This window comes from Mesoplodon mirus (genome assembly GCF_964341445.2).
Source record: "Mesoplodon mirus genome assembly, chromosome: 11".
Classification (NCBI taxonomy): Eukaryota; Metazoa; Chordata; class Mammalia; order Artiodactyla; family Ziphiidae; genus Mesoplodon; species Mesoplodon mirus.
This window is the reverse complement of record NC_138987.1, coordinates 78,292,486-78,313,820: the sequence shown is the minus strand read 5'-3', so window position 1 is coordinate 78,313,820 and position 21,335 is coordinate 78,292,486. Positions and strand designations below refer to the sequence as shown.

At 38.4% G+C, this 21,335-nt stretch overlaps 1 protein-coding gene across 3 annotated transcripts in view; it reads right to left on the bottom strand.

Annotated features, from left to right (window-relative positions):
* Positions 1-21,335, bottom strand: part of TMTC1 (transmembrane O-mannosyltransferase targeting cadherins 1) — a 290,711-nt gene that overhangs the window by 119,037 nt on the left and 150,339 nt on the right. For all 3 annotated transcript variants that reach the window (XM_082634781.1, XM_082634782.1, XM_082634783.1), the window contains one exon: positions 3,035-3,224. In XM_082634781.1, the coding sequence (XP_082490907.1) occupies positions 3,035-3,224 (190 nt within the window). The remainder of the gene's footprint in view (positions 1-3,034; positions 3,225-21,335) is intronic.

The following is a 21,335-nucleotide window of genomic DNA, read 5'->3' as shown; positions in this document are numbered from 1 at the left end:
TGAAATATTATTCAGTCAAAAAAGGAACAGAGTATTGATATACACTACAACTTTGGACGAACTTCAAAAATACTATGCAAAGTAAAAGAAGTCAGACACAAAAGGTCACATATTGTATTACTGTAATTATTGTATAATTTATTTTATATCCAGAATAGGCAAATCCATAGAGACAGAAAGCAGATCAGAGGTTACCAGGGGATGGGGTAGGGAGAGTTGGGAGTCATTACTTAATGGGTATGGGGTGTTTTTAATGAAATTATGAAAGAGCTCTGAAATAGAACAGGTAAGTACACAACATTGTGAACACACTAGTGCCACTAAATTGTACACTTTGGAATGGTTAATTGTATGTTACGCAAATTTCACCTCAAATAAAAAAGCAAAAAATTTTTTCATCAGATTTTCAGGATCACATATTGTGTTTTATATTCTACTTTAAGTTCTGTATTCATTCTAGCCTTTAATCTATTTGTAACATTTTAATCTTCTTTTAAAACACAACTTTATTGAGATACCATTCACATACAATAGAATTCACCCATTTTATGTGTATATTCTGATGAGTTTTGGTAAATGTACATATAATCCAGCAACTAAAACCACAATCAAATTTTAGACAACATTTCACACCCCCAAAAGTTCCTTCAAGTCTTTTTTACAGTCAATTCCCAACCCCAGGTTTTCTGTCATTAAAATCCTGCCTTTTCTAGCCATATAAAATTCTAGAAAAGGCAGAATTATAATGACAGACATTTCATATGAATGGAATTATGCAGTATTTGATCTTAAATGCCTGGTTTCTTTCACTCGGTAAGTATTTGAGGTTCATTTTTGTTGTTTTATGTATCAGTAAATTATTTGTTCCTTTAAATTTTTTAATAATTTACCACATTAAGTTTATCCATTTCCAAGGTGAGGTCACTAGACGATCTTTATTTTTCAACTAGTATAAATAAAGCTGCTATGAATATTTACTTGTAAGACTCTTGTATGGACATAAGTTTCCATCTCTCTTCAGTAGATACTGAGAAGCAGAATTGCTTATTTTTATGTTTAACTTCTTACAAAACTGCTGAATTTTTCCAAAGTGGCTGACCCATTTTTCATTCTCACCAGTCATGTATGAGGCTTCCAGTTGCTCCACATTCTTAGCCAACACTTAGTATTGTAAACCTTTTTAATCACAGTCATAGTCTATAGAGTGTATAGTGGTTCTTTTTTGTGGTTTTGAGTTTCCCTAATGACTAATGATGCTGAGCATCTTTTCATGTACTTATTACCCTTTGTATATCTTCTTTTGTGAAGTGTCTATTTGAATCTTTTGTCCATTTTTAATGAGTTGCCTTCTAATTATTGAATTCTAAGAGCTCTTTAAATAGCCTAGATACAAGTCCTTTGTAGGTATATGTTTTGCAAATATTTTCTCCCAATTTGTAGCTTGCCATTTGATTTAATTAACATTCTCTTTTGAGGAACAGAGGTTTTAATCCTGATGATGTCCAGTTTATCAACATTTTCTTTCATAATTTGCACTTTATGTATCCTAAGAAATCTTTGCTTAACACAAGTTCACAAAGATTTTCTATTTCCTTTTAGAATTTTTGGTGTTATTTAACTCTTTTGTTTAGGACTATGATCCACTTAGAAATACTTTCTAAGTGTATAGTATGAGTTAAGGGTTAATGTTCACATTTTTCCCTTACAGATAATTCGTTATTTCAGTATCTTATATTTCCCCATTGAATTACATTGGTAACTTTGTTAAATATCAGTTAAGCTTGTAAATGTGAGTTTATCTTTGGAATCTGAATTCTATTCCATTTTCTACTGACTATTTTTTCCTGACTTTGGTTCACCTATTTCTTTACATGCCCAGTAATCTAATTAAAAACCCGGCATTGTGTGTCATACACTATAGTGACTCTATTCTATTTTGTTCTTCTGAAATTTGATGGTTTCCTGTTTTAATATATGATAAACTTGCCTGGATTCAAACTGAAAAATCTCTTTTTATGTAGAGAGCTGAAATTTTTGCTCAGTGGGGTTTTATTTGTTTCTTTCTTTCTTTTGCCTGGATCTCTGGGGAATCTCTCTTGTTCTTGCATAGCTTTGTGATCAGCCAATGATTTCAACAGAGGTTATATACAGACAACTAAAGCCAGCGAAGCTTCCACCCTCTGCCGCCCAACCTGCATTTGTGTTGAAGAATTCATTCAAATTTGCAGCAAATAATAAGTCTCCCCAGGCTTTCAGTTTTGCTCGCGCTTTCTAGGATGCCCCACGTGCACATGTTGTTTTCTCATTCATCCGTGAATGCACGGAGAGTGTATTATCTCAGCCCTTCTACAGCTCTCTTGCTTCCAAAATCTACCCCTTAAATTGCTAGCTGCTCTGCTACTCTCCCAAACCAAATCAGCCACCTCCAGCCAGTAAACCTGTGAGTTTTTAACACTAGATCTGGGGGGATGGGAATATTCTCAGGCAAGAAGCATCTTACACAAGGCAGTAGCAGTTTTTAATAAGTAAATATTTTCAAGTTCTTTGCTGTCTTTGATCATTTTTGAAATGGTTACATTTAATAATTTTTTCCATGTTCCAGTATTTTTCCAAGTTCCCAATATTAAAACTTTTAATAAAGTTTTGTACTATTATCTTTTTTTTGAGGTGACAATCACCCAACCAACTCAGGCAGGCATTTATTAGTGTAAGCAGAATCTTAACCATATTTAAGCACTTATGAACATGTTATCATTATCTCATTTATCATTACATGAAATCAAATGAATTAGGTCAAAAATGAGGCAACCACTGCAAGAAAAGATTTCTCATTTGCAAACATTGTAACCTTGGTCTATTAACCCTGATAAAGTCTTTAAAATATATATTACCTTTCTGGAAAATTTTTAAATACACAAAGTTTTTTAGATGAATGAGTAAAATTTAGACTCACACCCCCTTGCAAAAAAAGAGTTACTGAGTATAGACTATCTCTCTTGAAATGTAGAATTCATTTGAATCTTAAGAAAATTACCTTGACGGCTGCTAAACAATGAAGGCTCAGTAAGGCCATCACAACTGCCAGAAGGATGGTGCCTAAGTTCCGCGTGTCCCATATGGTCTCTACCAGAGGAATACTGCCCACCTGCCAGTCATAGCACAGGGTAACAGGTGCAAGCAGGAGCCACACATTGAAGGCCAAGAGGTAGGAATAGGTAAGGAATCTACAAAGAGAAGAAAAGTCACTGAAACATAACTCGAGATCCATGACATTTTGCAAACATTCATTCACCATGTTTCTATTAAATAGCACTTCTATACTATCAATGTTATAGAAAAAACAAGGTAAGATGGAAAGTCATTCATTCATTTAGTCATTAAGTTGATCATTTTGGAATCTACTTAATAGCTGTTAGTTACTGTGGTAAGTGCTGGCCTTTCAATGATGAATAAGACAGAGTCTCCATGACCTATATTTAAAAATTATCATAAATAAATACATAACAACTGAGACAAATGGTATAGGTGAAAGCATATGACATGAAATGCTGCCCTGTTGGGTACTATTCCCTGGGTAAGAGACATTTGACCTGTCCCTTTTTTTTTTTTTTTTGTGGTATGCAGGCCTCTCACTGTTGTGGCCTCTCCCGTTGTGGAGCACAGGTTCCGGACGCGCAGGCTCAGCGGCCATGGCTCACGGGCCCAGCCACTCCGCGGCATGTGGGATCTTCCCGGACCGGGGCACGAACCCGTGTCCCCTGCATCGGCAGGCGGACTCTCAACCACTGCGCCACCAGGGAAGCCCTGTCCCTTTTTAATAGTGCCCCAAATCCTGCAGTAGATATGAAAATATTAACCATTTTATAATAGATTATCCATTTTGAACTATTTCAAAAAAATCAAAATATCTGTGGTAAGGAGATAAAGTCTCTTACAAATCGAGAGGCTAGCCTTTAAGAGGAGGGAAGTAACAGCAGACCTTGATAATAAGAATGGCCAGGTGGACCTAGGGAAGGAAATTTATGAATGGGGATGTTACTCCTGTTTCCTGGCTGTGTCTAGGCACTAAGGCATTCTAACTGACCCCCTTCCTTTCAGCGTAGAGGAAACTAAATTTACTTAAATTCGTTCAGTAAACACAAATTCTTTAACTTGTGTTCCAGACCCTTGAAAACTGCAGAACTTTCAGCCTATAACAAACTCCATCCAAACCTCTGCACTAGGGGATGGCCAAACTCTAGTATGGCTTTTAGCAGCATAAGGCCATGTTCCTGGGATGACCCCAGCCCCTCCACTAAAATGCCTGCCTGAGAAAGATCATCATGCCAGGAGAATTTACCTTTTTCTAGCTGATCCCTGACATAAAGGCCCCTGACCTCCCTTTCTTAGAGCACTTACTACAAAGGACTTACAGTTGGGAATATGGATCTCTTACAGCTCAGAACTGTCTTTCTCAAGGACCTGAGAGTCATTCCTTTAAAATGTAATCACCAGGAGGAAGGGGCCTGTCTCCAGGACTGTGGGAGGACAGGATCCTAACTCTGATAACTGCCAGCCAGCAGACACAGCCTAAATGCACTTAGACGATCAATCCTTTGTAATTTCTTACCTCTCTGACTCTTCCAAGCCCCCTTTGCCGCCCCTCCCATTCTCTCTTTAAAATACCCAGTCAACCCTGCGCAAATCAGAATGGAGCTCAGCTCTTTCCTGAACTGTCAGTAGTTACTGAATGAAGTGTGTTCTTATAGCTCTAACTAATGTCCAGCTGTGTTTATCTTTGACACTCTACATGGGACTAAACCAGAGAAACAGATAAATCCCTTGCCCTCAAGGAATGTAAAATCCAATAGTGAAAATAAGATACACAGAATTAAAGAGGCAGAAGGAGATGAGTGCCGTGAGGGTTCAGAATGTGAAGAGAAGAGCTCCCTCATTGCCAGATCCTTTTGGAGGAAACCTTGGATGCACAAAGAAGTTGGATCAGATAAGTTCTACGTTGCTTTCCAATGTTAAGAGTCAATTTACCCTGAATTCCTCTCAGTAAGTAGCTCTGGTTAAGAACACCCCTCCCAGCCCTTTCCAATTTATCTCCTTCCCTTTCCTCCTCTTCCTCTAAGGCTGGCAGTGGAAAAATCATTAGCAATGATCAGGAAAGGTTCAGCGATGGGGATTATTCACTGCCTCTGCTCTCAAACCCCAACAGAGAAATGGGTCAGATATTTCAATGGTGTTTCTCAACACTCCCCTCCCTGTTGTTATTTTAAATAAAATAGGAATGTACAGATAGTGCAGCATATACTGATAGTTTGATGAAGTCCAAGCTTTGTTATTTATCAAAGATAAAAACAAAAAAGTCACCTTATCCCTTTTAGGTTTGGGCCTGGGAAACTGCCTCGTGAGAATGCCAACTCCACAGAATGATGACTGTGTCCCTTAGGGCTTCTTTTCACAGAGCTTCTAAGCTGATGCTATATACTTCTTAGCTCAGTAAAGATTCTTCATGACTTGGCTTTAAAGAATGTTCAACCACCAAACTTAGCAGGAGAGTCACACAGCTACGTCACTCGGTTACATCCCAACTCTTAGGAATTACTTTAAAAAATAGTATCTCTCCTTCTTGCTATAATAGATCTAGGCAATGATCATAAATGGCTGCTGAAATTATTAGGTGAAAAGCTGATGGGGTATTTTATAATGGATGGATCAGGCTAAATCATGTGCCTAGAACTTATTAATCAATTTTAACATCACAGAAAGGGAGACTAATTCCTGATGGATATACACAAAAAGCTGATGGGCTGCTTTTTTATTTGAAGCAGTCTTGTCAAATAAAAAAGAAAATTAAACTTGAATCTAAGCGAGCACTTTATTACCAGTTTACATCAAATACAGAAAACACCAGAACATGTTAAATAATACCACAGGGAGGCAATACGCTAAATCCAGAATGTTACAAATTCCACAGAACAAATGACAGCGGTTTCTTCAACAAATACATTGCAATGGGAGGGGGAAAAAGGGGAGAGGGCACCTATAAATTAAGAGACTTAAGAGACATATCAAACAAAGTGCAGGTTTTGTTTAGCTGCTAATTCAAACAAACTGCTATTAAAAATAACTGCTTATGAGGCAGAAAAAATGAAACACTGATTGGATATATGATAATAGAGAATCACTGTTAATTTCTAAAGCATGATAACGGTATTGTGGTTCTAAGTCTTTAAGGGTCCTTGTATTTCAGAAATACATATGAAAATATATGCATTTGAAATGAGATTATGTCTGGGATTTGCTTCAAAATGATGGATTGAAGCGACGCGGAAGAACCGGGTGGGAGTATGAATGAAACAAGGTTGGCCATGAACTATGACTGGGAAAACTGGATAAAGGGTAGGTGGGGACTCTTTATGCTGTTTTCTCCACTCTTGTACATATTTAATATTTTTCATAATAAAACAATTTTTAAGTAGTGATAAAGGCAACAGAATTGCAACAGGAATGCTTTCTTAAGTCTGGTTGCAGCTTGACCATGGAATAGCTGCAAACACCATGCAGAAACTTTCAATGTTCAGTTCACATTTTGAACTTGCCCTGCAAGTTGTCTTCATTGTCTCTTATATTTTCTAGACTTGCAATACCATACTGACAAAAAACAAATATCAAGAATAACATTTTTTAAAAGTTACAGTCTCAACGTAGTTACTTACTTTTTTTTTTTTTTTTTTTTTTTTTTTTTTGCAGTACACGGGCCTCTCACTGTTGTGGCCTCTCCCATTGCGGAGCACAGGCTCCAGACACGCAGGCTCAGCAGCCATGGCTCACGGGCCCAGCCACTCCACAGCATGTGGGATCTTCCCGGACCGGGACACGAACCCGTGTCCCCTGCATCGGCAGGCGGACTCTCAACCACTGCGCCACCAGGGAAGCCCACTTACATATTTTTTTAAATGCTCAGTTGTGACTTTTTACACAGATTATAAGCAAAATAGGTCAAAAAAGAAAAGTAAACCACAGAACTAAAACTTCACCTTCCTGTAACACTAGGAAGGTCAAAACTATTAACTTAACCCAACACTATTAACTAACCCTCCTTTATTTTTGTTGAGGTATAGGTGATTTATAATATTATATTAGTTTCAGGTGTACAACATAGTGATTTAAAATTTTTATAGATTATACTCCATTTAAAGTTATTATAAAATATTGGCTATACTCCCTCTGCTGTACAATGTATCCTCATAGCTTATTTATACATAGTAGTTTGTACCTCTTAATTCCTCACCCCTAAATTGCCTCACCCCCTTCCCTTTTCATAATCATTAATTTGTTCTGTATGTGAGTCTGTTTCTGTTTTGTTATACTCGTTTATTTGTTTCATTTTTTAGATTTCACATATAAGTGATGATATACAGTATTTGTCTTTCTCTGTCTGACTTATTTCACTAAGCATAATACCCTCCAGGTCCATCTAAGCTGTCGCAAATGGCAAAATTTTGTTCTTTTTTATGAGACTGAGTAATATTCCATTGTATGTATACACCACAGAATCTTTATCCATTCACCTGTTGATGGACACTTAGGTTGCTTCCATATCTTGGCTATTGTAAATACTACTACTATGAACACTGGGGTGCATGTAACTTCTCAACGTAGTGTTTTTTGGGTTTTTTTGTGATATATACCCAGGAGTGGAATTGCCCTTTTTAATACATATATATTATCTCCATTAGCTCAGAAATATACACCTACCTTTTGTGCATATGAATTCAGATAAATGTTGCAAGTAAACTCCTTAAATACTATTTGAAATACTGAAACAGTATTGGAAAATTTTTGCAAATTTAAGCACAAAGAAGCCACTTGGAGTCACCCCAAAAGCTAATTACATTTGAGGGGGCTAGTTGAGCTAGCTGTAATCAGCAACTGATGTACTTCTTTTTAACTCACTGATTATGAATTACATTTCAAACTAATCATCTTGCTTATTTCTGCTAAAATTTCAGAAATAAAACAATCTTTGAATATCTCTGTCCCACTGGGTTTTCTTTTTTAAAGCAGGGGCAAAAATAAAGTGAATTATTTACCAATTTTCTACCATGAATTCTGCTAACAGGAGGAAAGCCACTAGAATATCTGGCCAACAAAGTGGAATATACAGCACAAAAAGCCAGGAATTCAGCTTAAACAAGTTAGTGATGTATTTTCCTTCATAATCCAGGAATGAATGAAGAGGTTTCAGGATGAAATACATGAAAGGGAAAATGAGGCCGGTGGGGAACTGGCATCAAATGGCACCTAATCAAACTGTGGCCCTTTTTTTTTTTAACATCTTTTTTGAAGAATAATTGCTTTACAATGTTGTGTTAGTTTCTGATGTACAACAAAGTGAATCAGCTATATGTATACATATACCCCCATATCCCCTCCCTCTTGAGACTCCCTCCCACCCTCCCTATCCCACCCCTCTAGGTGGTCACAAAGCCCAGAGCTGATCTCCCTGTGCTATGTGGCTGCTTCCCACTAGCTATCTATTTCACATTTGGTAGTGTATATATGTCAGTGCAACTCTCTCACTTTGTCCCAGCCTCCTCTTCCCACCCTGTGTCCTCAAGTTCATTCTCTACGTATGTGTCTTTATTCCTGCCCTGCCACTAGGTTCATCGGTATCAGTTTTCTAGATTCCATATATATGCATTAGCATAAGGTATTTGTTTTCCTCTTTCTGACTTACTTCACTCTGTATGACAGACTCTAGGTCCATCCACCTCACTACAAATAACTCAGTTTCGTTCCTTTTTATGGCTGAGTAATATTCCATTGTATATATGTGCCACATCCTCTTTATCCATTGTCGATGGACATTTAGGTTGCTTCCATGTCCTGGCTACTGTAAATAGTGTGGCACTCTTTAAATCTAAATCTTCATTTTTATCAAGAAAAAAATGAGTGCTTTAACTGCTAAAATATACATAAATTCTGTTGTCTTTGAAAAAACCTTTTTGGCTAAGAAATAACATGATCCTAACATAAAGATGCCTATGATAGGTACATATGAAAAAATCATGCACTGCCAGCAGAAACATGCAGCACTTGCTTGTTTTATATAGAAATGTTTCTGCTCAAAGGATCCTTTTTTCTCTTTCATCTACAAAATCCTCCACCATTTCATAAATACGGGACACTGGGTCCATTGTATACACACTGCATCCTCTTGGGAAGGGCACTGGCTAACACTGGCAAAATAGCCACGGTACCTCCAGAGTGGAGCACCCCACCTTGCCCTGACTCTACTCTGTCCACTGGGTTTTGGTGATCTGTCCTGCCCCTCCCTAGGCTGTCCCTTATTTTCATCTTCACAACTCCTGTATTCCACTGCTGCTTCAAAAGGATCTCCATAGTTTCACTGTATCCCAGCAATAATGACAGGCCTTTGTAGGCATAACCTGCTTATTGTCATCAGTAGCATCTTCTCCTTATAACCTTCTCTGGGATTAGCCAAAGAAAGCCATTTACTGAACTAAGTTCTCAATGAACAGGAGACCCTGACATGAATTCAATAAATGTTGAACACTTACTCTGTGCACTTTTATAGGTGCTGAAGGGTAATCAGAGCTAGCCCTCATCTTCCACAAGGACATTTTCACAGCATCAGTGGTGAGAAGACATGCACATATTACATGGTTGGGTAATAGTGAAATATAGACACCAAATTTCAATGGAGCTCTAAGAAGTGACAGATTAATGAAAAACAGAGGATTAAGAAATGCCCTCCTAGAATCTATGCAGAATTTAAATAGGTGGAAAGATGGCAGATAGAGAATCCAGGCAGGACCCCCAAACAAAAATGACTTCAAATTTTAAATGGACATGACACTTTCTGAGGACAGTTAAAAATATGGGTAAATTAGAGTACAGGATTAAAAATGTATAATATACAAATGATAAGATGACTCCTGCTAGAATGTCTAAAATGAAAAATATTATGTCAAATGTTGGTGAGGATGTGGAGAAACCGGAACTTCGAAACACTACTGTGAATTGATTAAACCATGTTGGAGAAGTTCAGGCAGTTTCATGAAAGTAGAATAAATGCATACTTCATGATGTAGCAATTCTACACCTAAGTTCCTACCCAACAGTGCTGCACATATATGTTAACCAAAAGACGTTTACAAGATTGTTCATAGCAGCACTATTATTATTTTTTTAATTTTTATTGAAGTAAGTTGATTCACAATGGTTCAGGTGTACATCAAACTGATTTAGTTATATATGTGTATATGTATGTGTGTATATATACATACATTTATAATCTTTTTCAGATTCTTTTCCAATATGGTTTAGTACAGGTATTGAAAATAGTTCCCTGTGCTATACAGTGGGTGCTTGTTTTTTATCTATTTTATACATAGTAATGTGTATCTGTTAATCCCAAATTCCCAATTTATCCCTTCCCCCCTTTCCCCTTTGGTAACCATAAGTTTGTTCACTATGTCTGTGAGTCTATTTCTGTTTTGTAAATAAGTTCATTTGTACCATTTTTTTAGATTTCACATGTAAGTGATATCATATGATATTTGTCTTTCTCTGACTTACTTCACTTAATACGATAACCTCTAGGTCCATCCATGTTGCTGCAAACGGCATTATTTCATTCTTTTTTATGGCTGAGTAGTATTCCATTGTGTTTATTTATACACACACACACCACATCTTCTTTATGTATGCCTCTGTCGGTGGACATTTAGGTTGTTTCTATGTCATGGGCAGCACTAGTATTAACACCCCAAACTGGAAACAACCCAGATGTCCATCTACAATAAAATCGATACCTACATTGTATATTCATGGAATGGAAATCCATTCAGCAATGAGAATGAATACAACAACATGGATGAACGTCACAATGGGAAATGTGGAACAAAAACAGGTGACACAAAAGAAAAGAAAATCAGGGAAAACCATTTATAGCCAAGGATGGGATGACTGGAAGCAGGCCCTAATCCCCAGCACACAGAGCTGCGGCAGAAAGCTACAAGGCGAACCCAGCTGAATGGCTGGTGTAGAAGCTTGTCTACGGCCCTCAGCCCTTAGCTCCTTGGTGGCAACAGAGTAGAAGGTGCCAGACAAGTGCTGAGGCCTGCCCTTGGGGCATTCCATCCATGGGCAAAGGCCCGTAAGTAGCACTGAATACTGATACTTGATGCTTTAGCACCTGGGAACAGAGATGGAAAGACCATTTCCAACTACTCATGAAATAGGAAGAGAGATCCAAGGGGCTCTCCAGCCAGTTTCTCACTGTGTTTTGTTTTTAAAGTTCTTCCAGGTTATGAGGACCAATGGTCTAATCAAACCAGTTAAAGGGAGAGTTATTTTTAAAATTCCCGTAAGAATCAGAAGATAGGAAATTAAGAACAAAACCAGACTTCCTAGGAACCAGAACCAAGCAGCTACAAGGAAGGTAGGCTTCTCTCTAGGCCACAGGCCTTTTTCACGGCTGCCCTGCTTCTTTTAGCCTTTGCTTCATCTCCTCCCTCTGCTCGGGGGCTGCTTAGTCATGCTCCTCATGACTGAGGCTGGAGCATGGTCGTCAGGGCTGCCCAGCTCTCCTTTCTTCCTGCCTTCACACACTTGTCACTTCAGTCTTCACAGCCTCACTCTTAGGTTTCAAATTCCTGAGAGCAGCACCTGACTGGCTCACCTCATCTTTTGGAATCAACTCTCACAGGTTGGCCAAACTCCAATTCCTGATCCTTCAGGTCCCAACAAAGGTGTCACTTCTTCTGACAGGCTTTCCCTGTCACCACTCCCCCCCACCCCCAGGCCAGGCTGGAGTCCCCTATATGAGCTCCCACAGCCTCAGGGCTTACACACTGCCCGGTAACTTCCCGTTTATGATGTGCCTGTCTTCCCACTAAAACAGAAGCTCCTCGGGGACAGGGTTGAGTCTTATTTATAGTTATTTCCCCAGCACCCAGCTCTTTAAGTAGATAGGTTTTCAGAAATTAACATGATAGTAAAATAATGCCTAAAAATCTAAAAATATTTAAATTAGATACTTTTATTTGGGCCTGAGGCAAACATATACTTTTCTAATCCCATAAAAGATACCTGCTAGACTTCCAGTTGTCCACGCTTGTAGCTAAAGGGCACAGACTGAAGATTCTGCCCTTGTGTAGGCCCCTCAGCACCTTGTGTAATGCTGGCTCCTGGGACACCATCTAGTAATGAGGAGTGTCTGAGTAAAGGCACTCCCATCACATGTCCCAGAGCATCCTTATAAAGCTATGTCAAGCTTACTTTTTCTTATTTTGCATTAAACTGCAATGAATAATAGTTCAAATGAGAATTCTTGTTACCATGGATAAACTATAAAGTGAATCTGAAATGTCATTAAGTCTCTTTGACCTTTTTAATGCACCATTAATACAGTTATCTTATTAACAGAGACAGTCTCCTCAGAGCAGAAAATATGAATTTCAACATCTAAGACTTCCAGCAACAACTTCTTACCCATTTATCTCTAAAAAGGTAAATAATTCTTTCTGCAAAATAAATACTAGGTCCATTTCTTACCCAGAGTCTGTTTCTCTCTATAAAGCATTTAACATCTTTATTTCAAACCAACATTCAGGTGTAACTTCCAGTGAGCAAACATACCAACTGCTGACCATACATCAGGCGCAGGTTCCAGATTCCACACAGAATCCCGGTGGTCTACTAATGAACTACATCCAACAACACTGAACATCCCTTAGGCATGTACAGCACTTTCTAGCTTACAAAGTATTTGCATATAGGGATTACCTGATCCCAACTCAGTCCCTACGAAGTGGATATTACCCTTCTTGCAGCAAGGGAAACAGCCTTAGAGAGGCAGACTTGTTCAATGCCCCGCAAGAGACCCATAGGAGACCCTGCATACAAGACAGGGTTTTCTGGCTCCCCATACAATGTAGAAAGGAAATATGATGGGTCAAATACTGGTATTTCATGGAGAAACACCTGCCTGAGATTCTGACTTATTCCTTGAACAGTGCAACCTGGATGAACTTGAGCTTTTATACCAAAAAAAGAAAAACCAAACCTTTAACTTTTAGTCAAAGCAGGGCTGACAAACTTAAAACCAGTGTGTAGTCACCTCTCCAACACAGTAAACAGATGACTGCACTGATGGAAATATTTGTTAGAGCATCATACGGCAAGAAGTCGAATCACATTAAAAGCTTGGGTTTGGCATTTTATTCATTATGAAAAGCAAGTTTTGCCTTTATGTTCCATTGTTAGCAAAAATAAAAGAACCGTCTCTAATTTTTATCAGCTTCTCATAGATTTAATATTCTAATGGAAACACAGTAAGTAGATTTAAAGGATTCTATATTTTCTTCAAGCAGTAAAGTGATCCAGACCAGCCTTTTCCAGCCCTGCTCCCTAGTCCACAGGTAGAATTTGCCACCACCACAGTCTCCCTCTTCTGACTCCCTCCTCTTTCTTCTTCACTTTTTTCCCCTTCATTCCAGGGGTCTAAGACAATTAGAGGAATTACTATTACATAGTGTCATTTCAGTTTGGGAAACTACACTCAGTGACCTTGACCATCTCTTTCATCCCCAAGCTATGTTTCTAAGAACATAATACAAAATACACGATGGGGACAACACCCACCTTGTAGCGCACTCTTCAGCTACAGAGGACACAGTTCACACCTGAGGATTTCAAAAAGGGTAACACCTCCTCCTCCCCCCCAAAACAATTAGGCTGCTGATCAGGCACAGAATCTCTCACCCAACCTTGCGATCCATTCAATCAGAATTTCTGCCACCTGAATCAGAAAATCTTATTTTTAGCATACTTCCCAGGGTGACTCTGATATTCACTCTAGTTTGGTGACCATTGCTTTAAAAATCAGAATAACTTCAGTTTCATTTCACGTGTGAAGGCCCTGCTCGTTGATGAAGCAAAAACAAAGCAGCGACTTTTGCTCAGCTCTCTTTAAGCACGGGGTGGTTTTGTTTGTTTTAAAGAATAATTTAAATTTTCATTCAGTTTGTTCAGAGATACGTTATGTTCTGAGATAGCCCCCATGTTAGGGGCTTTAAGGGCTATAAACATTACTAAGGCATAGTTCCCTAAGGCTGTAACAATCAAAACCTAAGGTTTTGTGCCTGTTTGAAATTATCAGCTGAAAATGGAGACAGAAAAAGAAGCTTCTTTAGAAGGAGAATGTTGAGTTCTATGTTAATCTCATTATTTCATACCTTGATGTCTTCCAGCAAGTAATACAAGACTTTGTCTGGATAGCTGAACAGCAGAAACACATCTATCCACTTAAGAAGATATATTCCACCTGCTTATCCAGGACCACATCTCATGAAAAAACATGATGCTGATAGGAGGCCTTACATTCACTGAAAAATCCTATTTTATCTATATCCTGGATTTGAAAGACAACCATTTTTAATATGAGAAAGGCAATACTTCTTCGGTCAAGCATATACTGCTTTATGTTCCGTCTTCTTCGAGTCTGGTTAAGACAGAAAACCAGTTACTAGCCAGCAGGCAGGCACCTTAAGAGTGGAAACAATGTTAGCCCTTCTGCAGGCTCCAGCCCTATGCAGAAGCCATACTTAACCTCCACTTTTGTTTTTATTTTTTATCCAAGATTTCCAAAATTGAATGTCAAAGTACCACATTTCTAAAGAGACACATACAGAGAAGTAAATTCTGGGCTAAATGACAATTCTCTGACAGAACAAGCTGCACACAGACCTATTCCATGACTCCTCAAATGCAAGTCCACCAAAACCACCAAAGCAGAATCTTCGGGCACTGGACCCCAGCACTGATGTTTCAGCATGATTCACAAGTGTTTTTGAGACACATGCAGGTTTGGCAATCTGGCTGGAGTAAAATCATAAAGCCCGGGACAGCTGCAGTCAGAGCATAATTTTGGGTGGTAATTTATAAGAAGTGTCATGAGCACCCATGGTCTTGGTCCCTAAAGGACATTTTTTTCAGATGGGACTAAGTTAGTCGTCACACCAAAAGATGGAGTGCAATAAATTCCGTCCACCACTCAGAATCAGCTGAGTGAAGCACAAGTTGGCAGACTAGAAGAAACCACCCAAACCAGAGGCAGCGGAAGGCTGCAGAGCGCACTGGGTGTGCTCCACTAGCCAGTCCTCCAACCTCCCCGTCCTTCTCCCAGAGATAAGCCAAGAACCCCAGCACTTGTCCTAGGCCAGTGCTATCCAAAAGAAATATAATAGAAGAATGCATAATTTCAAGGTTTTATTAGCTATGTTAAAGAGAGGAAAATGAAACATGGTAAATTGATTTAATAATATATTTTGTTTCAAGAATATACTCAAAATCATTTCAACATATATATAATTTATGGGCTTTAATCAATATAAATGTATTAATGAGGTATTTTGCATTCTTTTATTCTTACAGAATTTTGTCTTCAAAATCCTGTGTGGGCACTTCCCTGGTGGCGCAGTGGTTAAGAATCTGCCTGCCAACGTAGGGGACACAGGTTCGAGCCCTGGTCTAGAAAGATCCCACATGCCATGGAGCAACTAAGCCCATGCGCCACAACTACTGAGCCTGCGCTCTAGAGCCTGTGAGCCACAACTACTGAGCCTGCGTGCCGCAACTACTGAAGCCCATGCGCCCAGAGACCGTGCTCCACAACAAAGAGAAGCCACAGCAATGAGAAGCCCGCACACCACAACTAAGAGTAGCCCCCACTCACCACAACTAGAGAAAGCCCGTGTGCAATAGTGAAAACCCAATGCAGCCAAAAACCAAATAAGATAAATAAAATAAATTAAAAAATGAAAAAAAATCCTGTGTGTACTTTATTTATACTTATAGCACATCTCAATTCAGACTAGCCGGTAGCCTCATGTGGTTCGTGGCTCCTGTAGTGGACACCACAGATCTAGACAATCACTCTGGCCCTCAGCCCAACCCTCCACCTCCCCCAACATGCAACTGTTCTTGGTTTAATCTTTAATTTGGGATTCCTACTCAAAACCCACCCACAACACTTGGCTCTAGCCCCTTTCTATATTCAAATCCAATTTCAAAATTTTCCAATCTCAAATTTCCGAAATCGCTAACCTGTTTTGTTTTGGTTTTTGTCTGTTTTAGTACATGGTTTTTGTCTCCATTCACTCCCTTCTACCTCTGGTGAAAACTTCTAGCTCTTGTTTCAACAGAAATTCCATGAGGGATGGGAGGGATTTGGACACATGAAGGCAAAATTTTCCAACTTGCTTGTCGAAAAAAAGTTGTGCAATCGAAATACAACACTTCTTCTGTTCTTCAACTTCTTTTTTGGGTTTTAATTAATTTATTTTATTTTATTTATTTTCGGCTGTGTTAGGTCTTTGTTGCTGTGCACAGGCTTTCTCTAGTTGTGGCGAGCAGGGGCTACTCTTTGTTGTGGTGCCCAGTCTTCTCATTGTGGTGGCTTCTCTTGTTGCAGAGCACGGGCTCTATGCACACAGGCTTCAGTAGTTGTGGCCCATGGGCTCTAGAGTGCAGGCTCAGTAGTTGTGGCTCATGGGCTTAGTTGCTTCGCAGCATGTGGGATCTTCCCAGACCTGAACCCATGTCCCAGGGTTCGAACCTGTGTCCCCTGCATTGGCAGGCAGATTCTTAACCACTGCATTACCAGAGAAGCCTTGTTCTTCAACTTCTAATGACACTTTTTCTTCTCAAGTCAAAAGCAGAAACATGTATCATTCAATGTCATGTCATTCAGCTGATCCACACAAATCTCAATTACAGATTACAAAAGTTATTGATCAGTCACATAGAATTACTGACAGTTAATACAATCTGAATGTTTGGAATAAAATGGAAAGGTAGAAGATTAAGGGCTTCTTGCCAGCATATCCTGAATAATGATGACCCCCTCTCCCCATTCTGTATGGATCTATCTTGTTGATTGGACACTCCCAATGGACAAAAATTAAAAGCCAAAATATAAACGGCCTCCAAAATGCTGTTAACATAAACTGTATCAAAGTACAATTTAAAAAATATTAAAAACATAATCCTGTACAAATACACAGTGAAGACTAAAAGTTTACATAACTTATTAGTAAGGGAATCAGACACTTGACAAAGCCAATTTAGAAGAGAATTTGAGTTAGGCAAAACCTTCTTAAATATAACAGCAAAAGCATAAGTAACAACAACCAAAAAACAGATAAATTGGATTTCATCAAAATTAAAAACTTTTGTGCCTCAAAGATCACCATCAAGAAAGTGTAACAACAGCCCACAGAAAGGTAAAAAAAACTGTTCATAAATCATGTATCTAGAATATATAAATATCATATGTAGAATATATAAAGAACTATTACAACTCAATAATAAAAAGACAAATAACCCAATTAAAAACTGGACAAAGGATCTGAACAGACATTTGCCAAAGAAGATATAGAAATGGCTAATATATATATATAAAGATGCTCAACATCATTAGTTATCAGGGAAATGAAAATCAAAACCACAGTAAGATGCCATTTCACACCCACTTGTATGGCTATAATTAAAACAACAACAACAAAAAGACTGTCAAAAAGACAAGTGTTGAAGAGGATGTGGAGAAGCTGGAGCCCTCATAGACTGCTGGTAGAAATGTAAAATGGTAAAACCCCTTTGGTAAACAGTCTGGCAGCTCCTCATGAAGTTAAATATAGGGGACTTGCCTGGTGGCACAGTGGTTGGGAATCCATCTGCCAATGCAGGGGACAAGGGTTCAATTCCTTGTCCAGGAAGATCCCACATGCTTCGGAACAACTAAGCCCATGCGCCACAACTACTGAGTCCGCACGCCACAGCTACTGAAGCCCATGTACCTAGAGCCTATGCTCTGCAACAAGAGAGGCCCCTGCTCACTGCAACTGGAGAAAGCCCGCGCGCAGCAATGAAGACCCAACACAGCCAAAAAAATAAAACAAAATAAAATAAATAAACATTCTTGTGCTAAAAAAAAAAGTCAAATATATGGGGCTTCCCTGGTGGCGCAGTGGTTGAGAATCTGCCTGCTAATGCAGGGGACACGGGTTCGAGCCCTGGGCTGGGAGGATCCCACATGCCACGGAGCAACTAGGCCCGTGAGCCACAACTACTGAGCCTGCGCGTCTGGAGCCTGTGCTCCGCAACAAGAGAGGCCGTGATAGTGAGAGGCCCGCGCACTGCGATGAAGAGTGGCCCCCACTTGCCACAACTAGAGAAAGCCCTCGCACAGAAACGAAGACCCAACACAGCAAAAATAAATAAATTAATTAATGAACTCCTACCCCCAACATCTTCTTAAAAAAAAAAAAAGTCAAATATAGAGTTAACATATATGATCTGGCAATTCCACTCCTTGGTACATATGCAAGAGAAATCAAAACATACATTCAAACAAAAACTTGTACATGAATGTTCATAGCAGTATTATATGTAATAGCCAAAACGTTCCATTACATGGAAACAACCCAAACGTCCATCAACAGATAAAGGGTAAAATAAAAAGTGATGTATCTATAAAATGGCATACTACTGCAGAATAAAAAAGAAATAAATATTAATATATGTATGCTATGACACGATGAATCTTGAACACAGTTTACTAAGTAAAAGAAGCCAGTCACTAAAGATCACACATCATATGATTCCATTGATATAACATATCCAAAATAAGTAATTCTATAGAGATAAAAAGTAGATCAATGGTTGCCTAAGGCCGGGGGACTGGGGTGAAATAGGGAACAGCTGCTAATGGATATGAGGTTTCTTTTTGGGGAGGTGTTCTAAATTTGATTGTGATGATAGCTGCACGGCTCTGTGAATATACTAAAAACCATTGAATTGTACACATTAAACAGATGAATTGTATAGCATTTAAATTATATCTCAAACTGTTATTAAATATAGATATAAACTGAATATATATAAGAAACATATAAGTATATATGTGTCGATATATACAAACTAAATTTGAAAAACAAGTTTTCATGGTTCATGAAAAAATAAAAAGGAATGAGGCTGGCGAATTAGATACAAATTTGCCCAATGTCTTGCAAGGCAATAAAACTAACATTTGAAATTTTATTTTCTACTTGAGAGAAAAGAAATAATCACACCTGTCAGATTTCTATACGTAAAATTCTAAGTTGACAGAGTTGTAAAATACAGTAAATGTGAATAATAAGTCAACCAAAGTTGTATTCCTCTAGGTTTGTTAGACAATGTTCTACATTACCGTGAATGCTATCGTCATGTTTTTTTCTTATTTTCATGTCTTAGATAATTTTTCTTAACAAAGGTTTCTCATGAGCATACCACAACAATTTTGCATCTGTTTTGTTAGGCAGAAAATGGCGGGGTATTTCCTCTTAGCTAAACACATGGGAATGGATCACCTAAAAGAGAAGGAATCTCAGAACTAAAATCACAAGAAGTCATGTGAAACAAACCAAAAACCAAAGAGTTGACCAAGCAACTTTTAAAGGCTATTAGGATATTTTTTTAAACTACATGTAATTAATAACTACAACAATTATTAAGAGAAGAGAAAGCTAGTTGGAAAACTCTCACCTGATAATAAAGTTATTATACCTACTTTAAAAGAAGATATCCTTGCAAGATAGAAGCAAAGATGCTATAAAAGTTGTTCAGTTTACAAATCCAGTAAAAGAGGTGAAGCAATAATGAGATCAATTGACATAGCTGACTGACAAACCTCGAACTGGTAAAGACAGATTCACAGAGCCACCAAATCATAGCTAAACTGTACAGTTGATGAGAAGAAAAAAAAAAAAAAAGCCAACAGAATTGGAAACAGACTAAGGTAATCCAGTTTAAGAATCATCATTATACCAGAGGTCAAACAATTATGCAAGAAGAGTAGAAACTTTACTCAGGAAAGGAATTAAAGACAATGTTCTGGGTGCTTAAAAGAGTCAATTATAATGCAGCTATCTTAGAGGAATGTGAAAGGCCATTTACAGCAACTGTCACTGAAATGTCCCAGGGTATCTCTGTATTTTAAGGATGAAACACAAAAACAGAAAGATACATGTTTTTTTTTTTTTTTTTTTACAAGAGGGAGAATATAAAGATGTTAGGATATTCTGTTCTATCACTTTATATTGATTGAATTGCCTGAGAATAGTCATTCAGATGGATTCACAGACAGAAAGTCCTGGATGAAATGTGTATCAGACCCCTCAGAAAAAATATGTAAAAACCTTGGAAGTGAAAGGTAGGATATGGTGAATGACCGGCCCAAGGTCCTAATTCTGCCAGAGGTTCCACCAAAGAATTTTTTTGACCACCAGCAGGAATAAAAATGCAAGCTGACCCCCCTGGCAGCTAAGATGGTATAGACAGAAGGGCAGTGAGCCAGAGACCAAAGGCACCTTGTCCTGACACCAAGGACAGCAGGGTAGGCACGTGTTTGCTGATGACAGAGATAAGAATGAAATGACTGGTTGGTGAGTTGACAGCAATACGTTCTTGTTTTCATCCATCTGTTGCTTTGCGCAGCTCGGCGTTTGGAGACTGGTACGCTCGGGGAATGGGCTGCATCTAACTATAAAGACAAGAGTGAATGCTCAAATTCAGCAGACAAGAACGCTTGGAGGGAGACCAACCGAGGGCTAAGGGAAATGGAGCCAGAAGCAAGAACAAGATCTGGCAAAGCTGTTTTTGTCGCTTAAAGGCAGAAAATAGCTATTGAAGGAGCTGAAGAACCTGAAACAATTTCTCAATGAGCTAAAAATATCCAGACAAGGAGCCCTGGAGATGTTGAAAGCCAGTGAGAGAAACCTAAAAAGGACAAGTAGATTGCAATATTAACAAAAAGCTGGGCTACAGATGTCAAGCTTAATGAATAGACTAATTAAACAATATTTTGAAAAATATAAGACATAAACAACAATTTATAAGTCTCTAGACTATCTCAAAGGGATAAGCCAACACTGGAGGCTGTATACCATATGGCTTCTGAAGCATATTCAAGATTTTTTAACACAAATAGACGTTGCAAGTAATGCAAACAACTGTGACAAAATATTTATTAGAAAAATGGGTCAAACAAATTGGAGGTATCCTTTTTGAATGGAAAATAGTCTTATAGTCTTTAGAAAGGAAGAAAACACTAAGAACAAAAAAGATACAATGAAAAAAGAGTAGAAATTTATCAATTAAAACATATAAAGTAAATGAGTGAAATAAAGCAAGTCTGGCTTTATAAAAACAAAATCCAACAATCTTCCATCCCTAAGAGATACAAGTAAGCTGAAATATAAATGTGCTGTCGG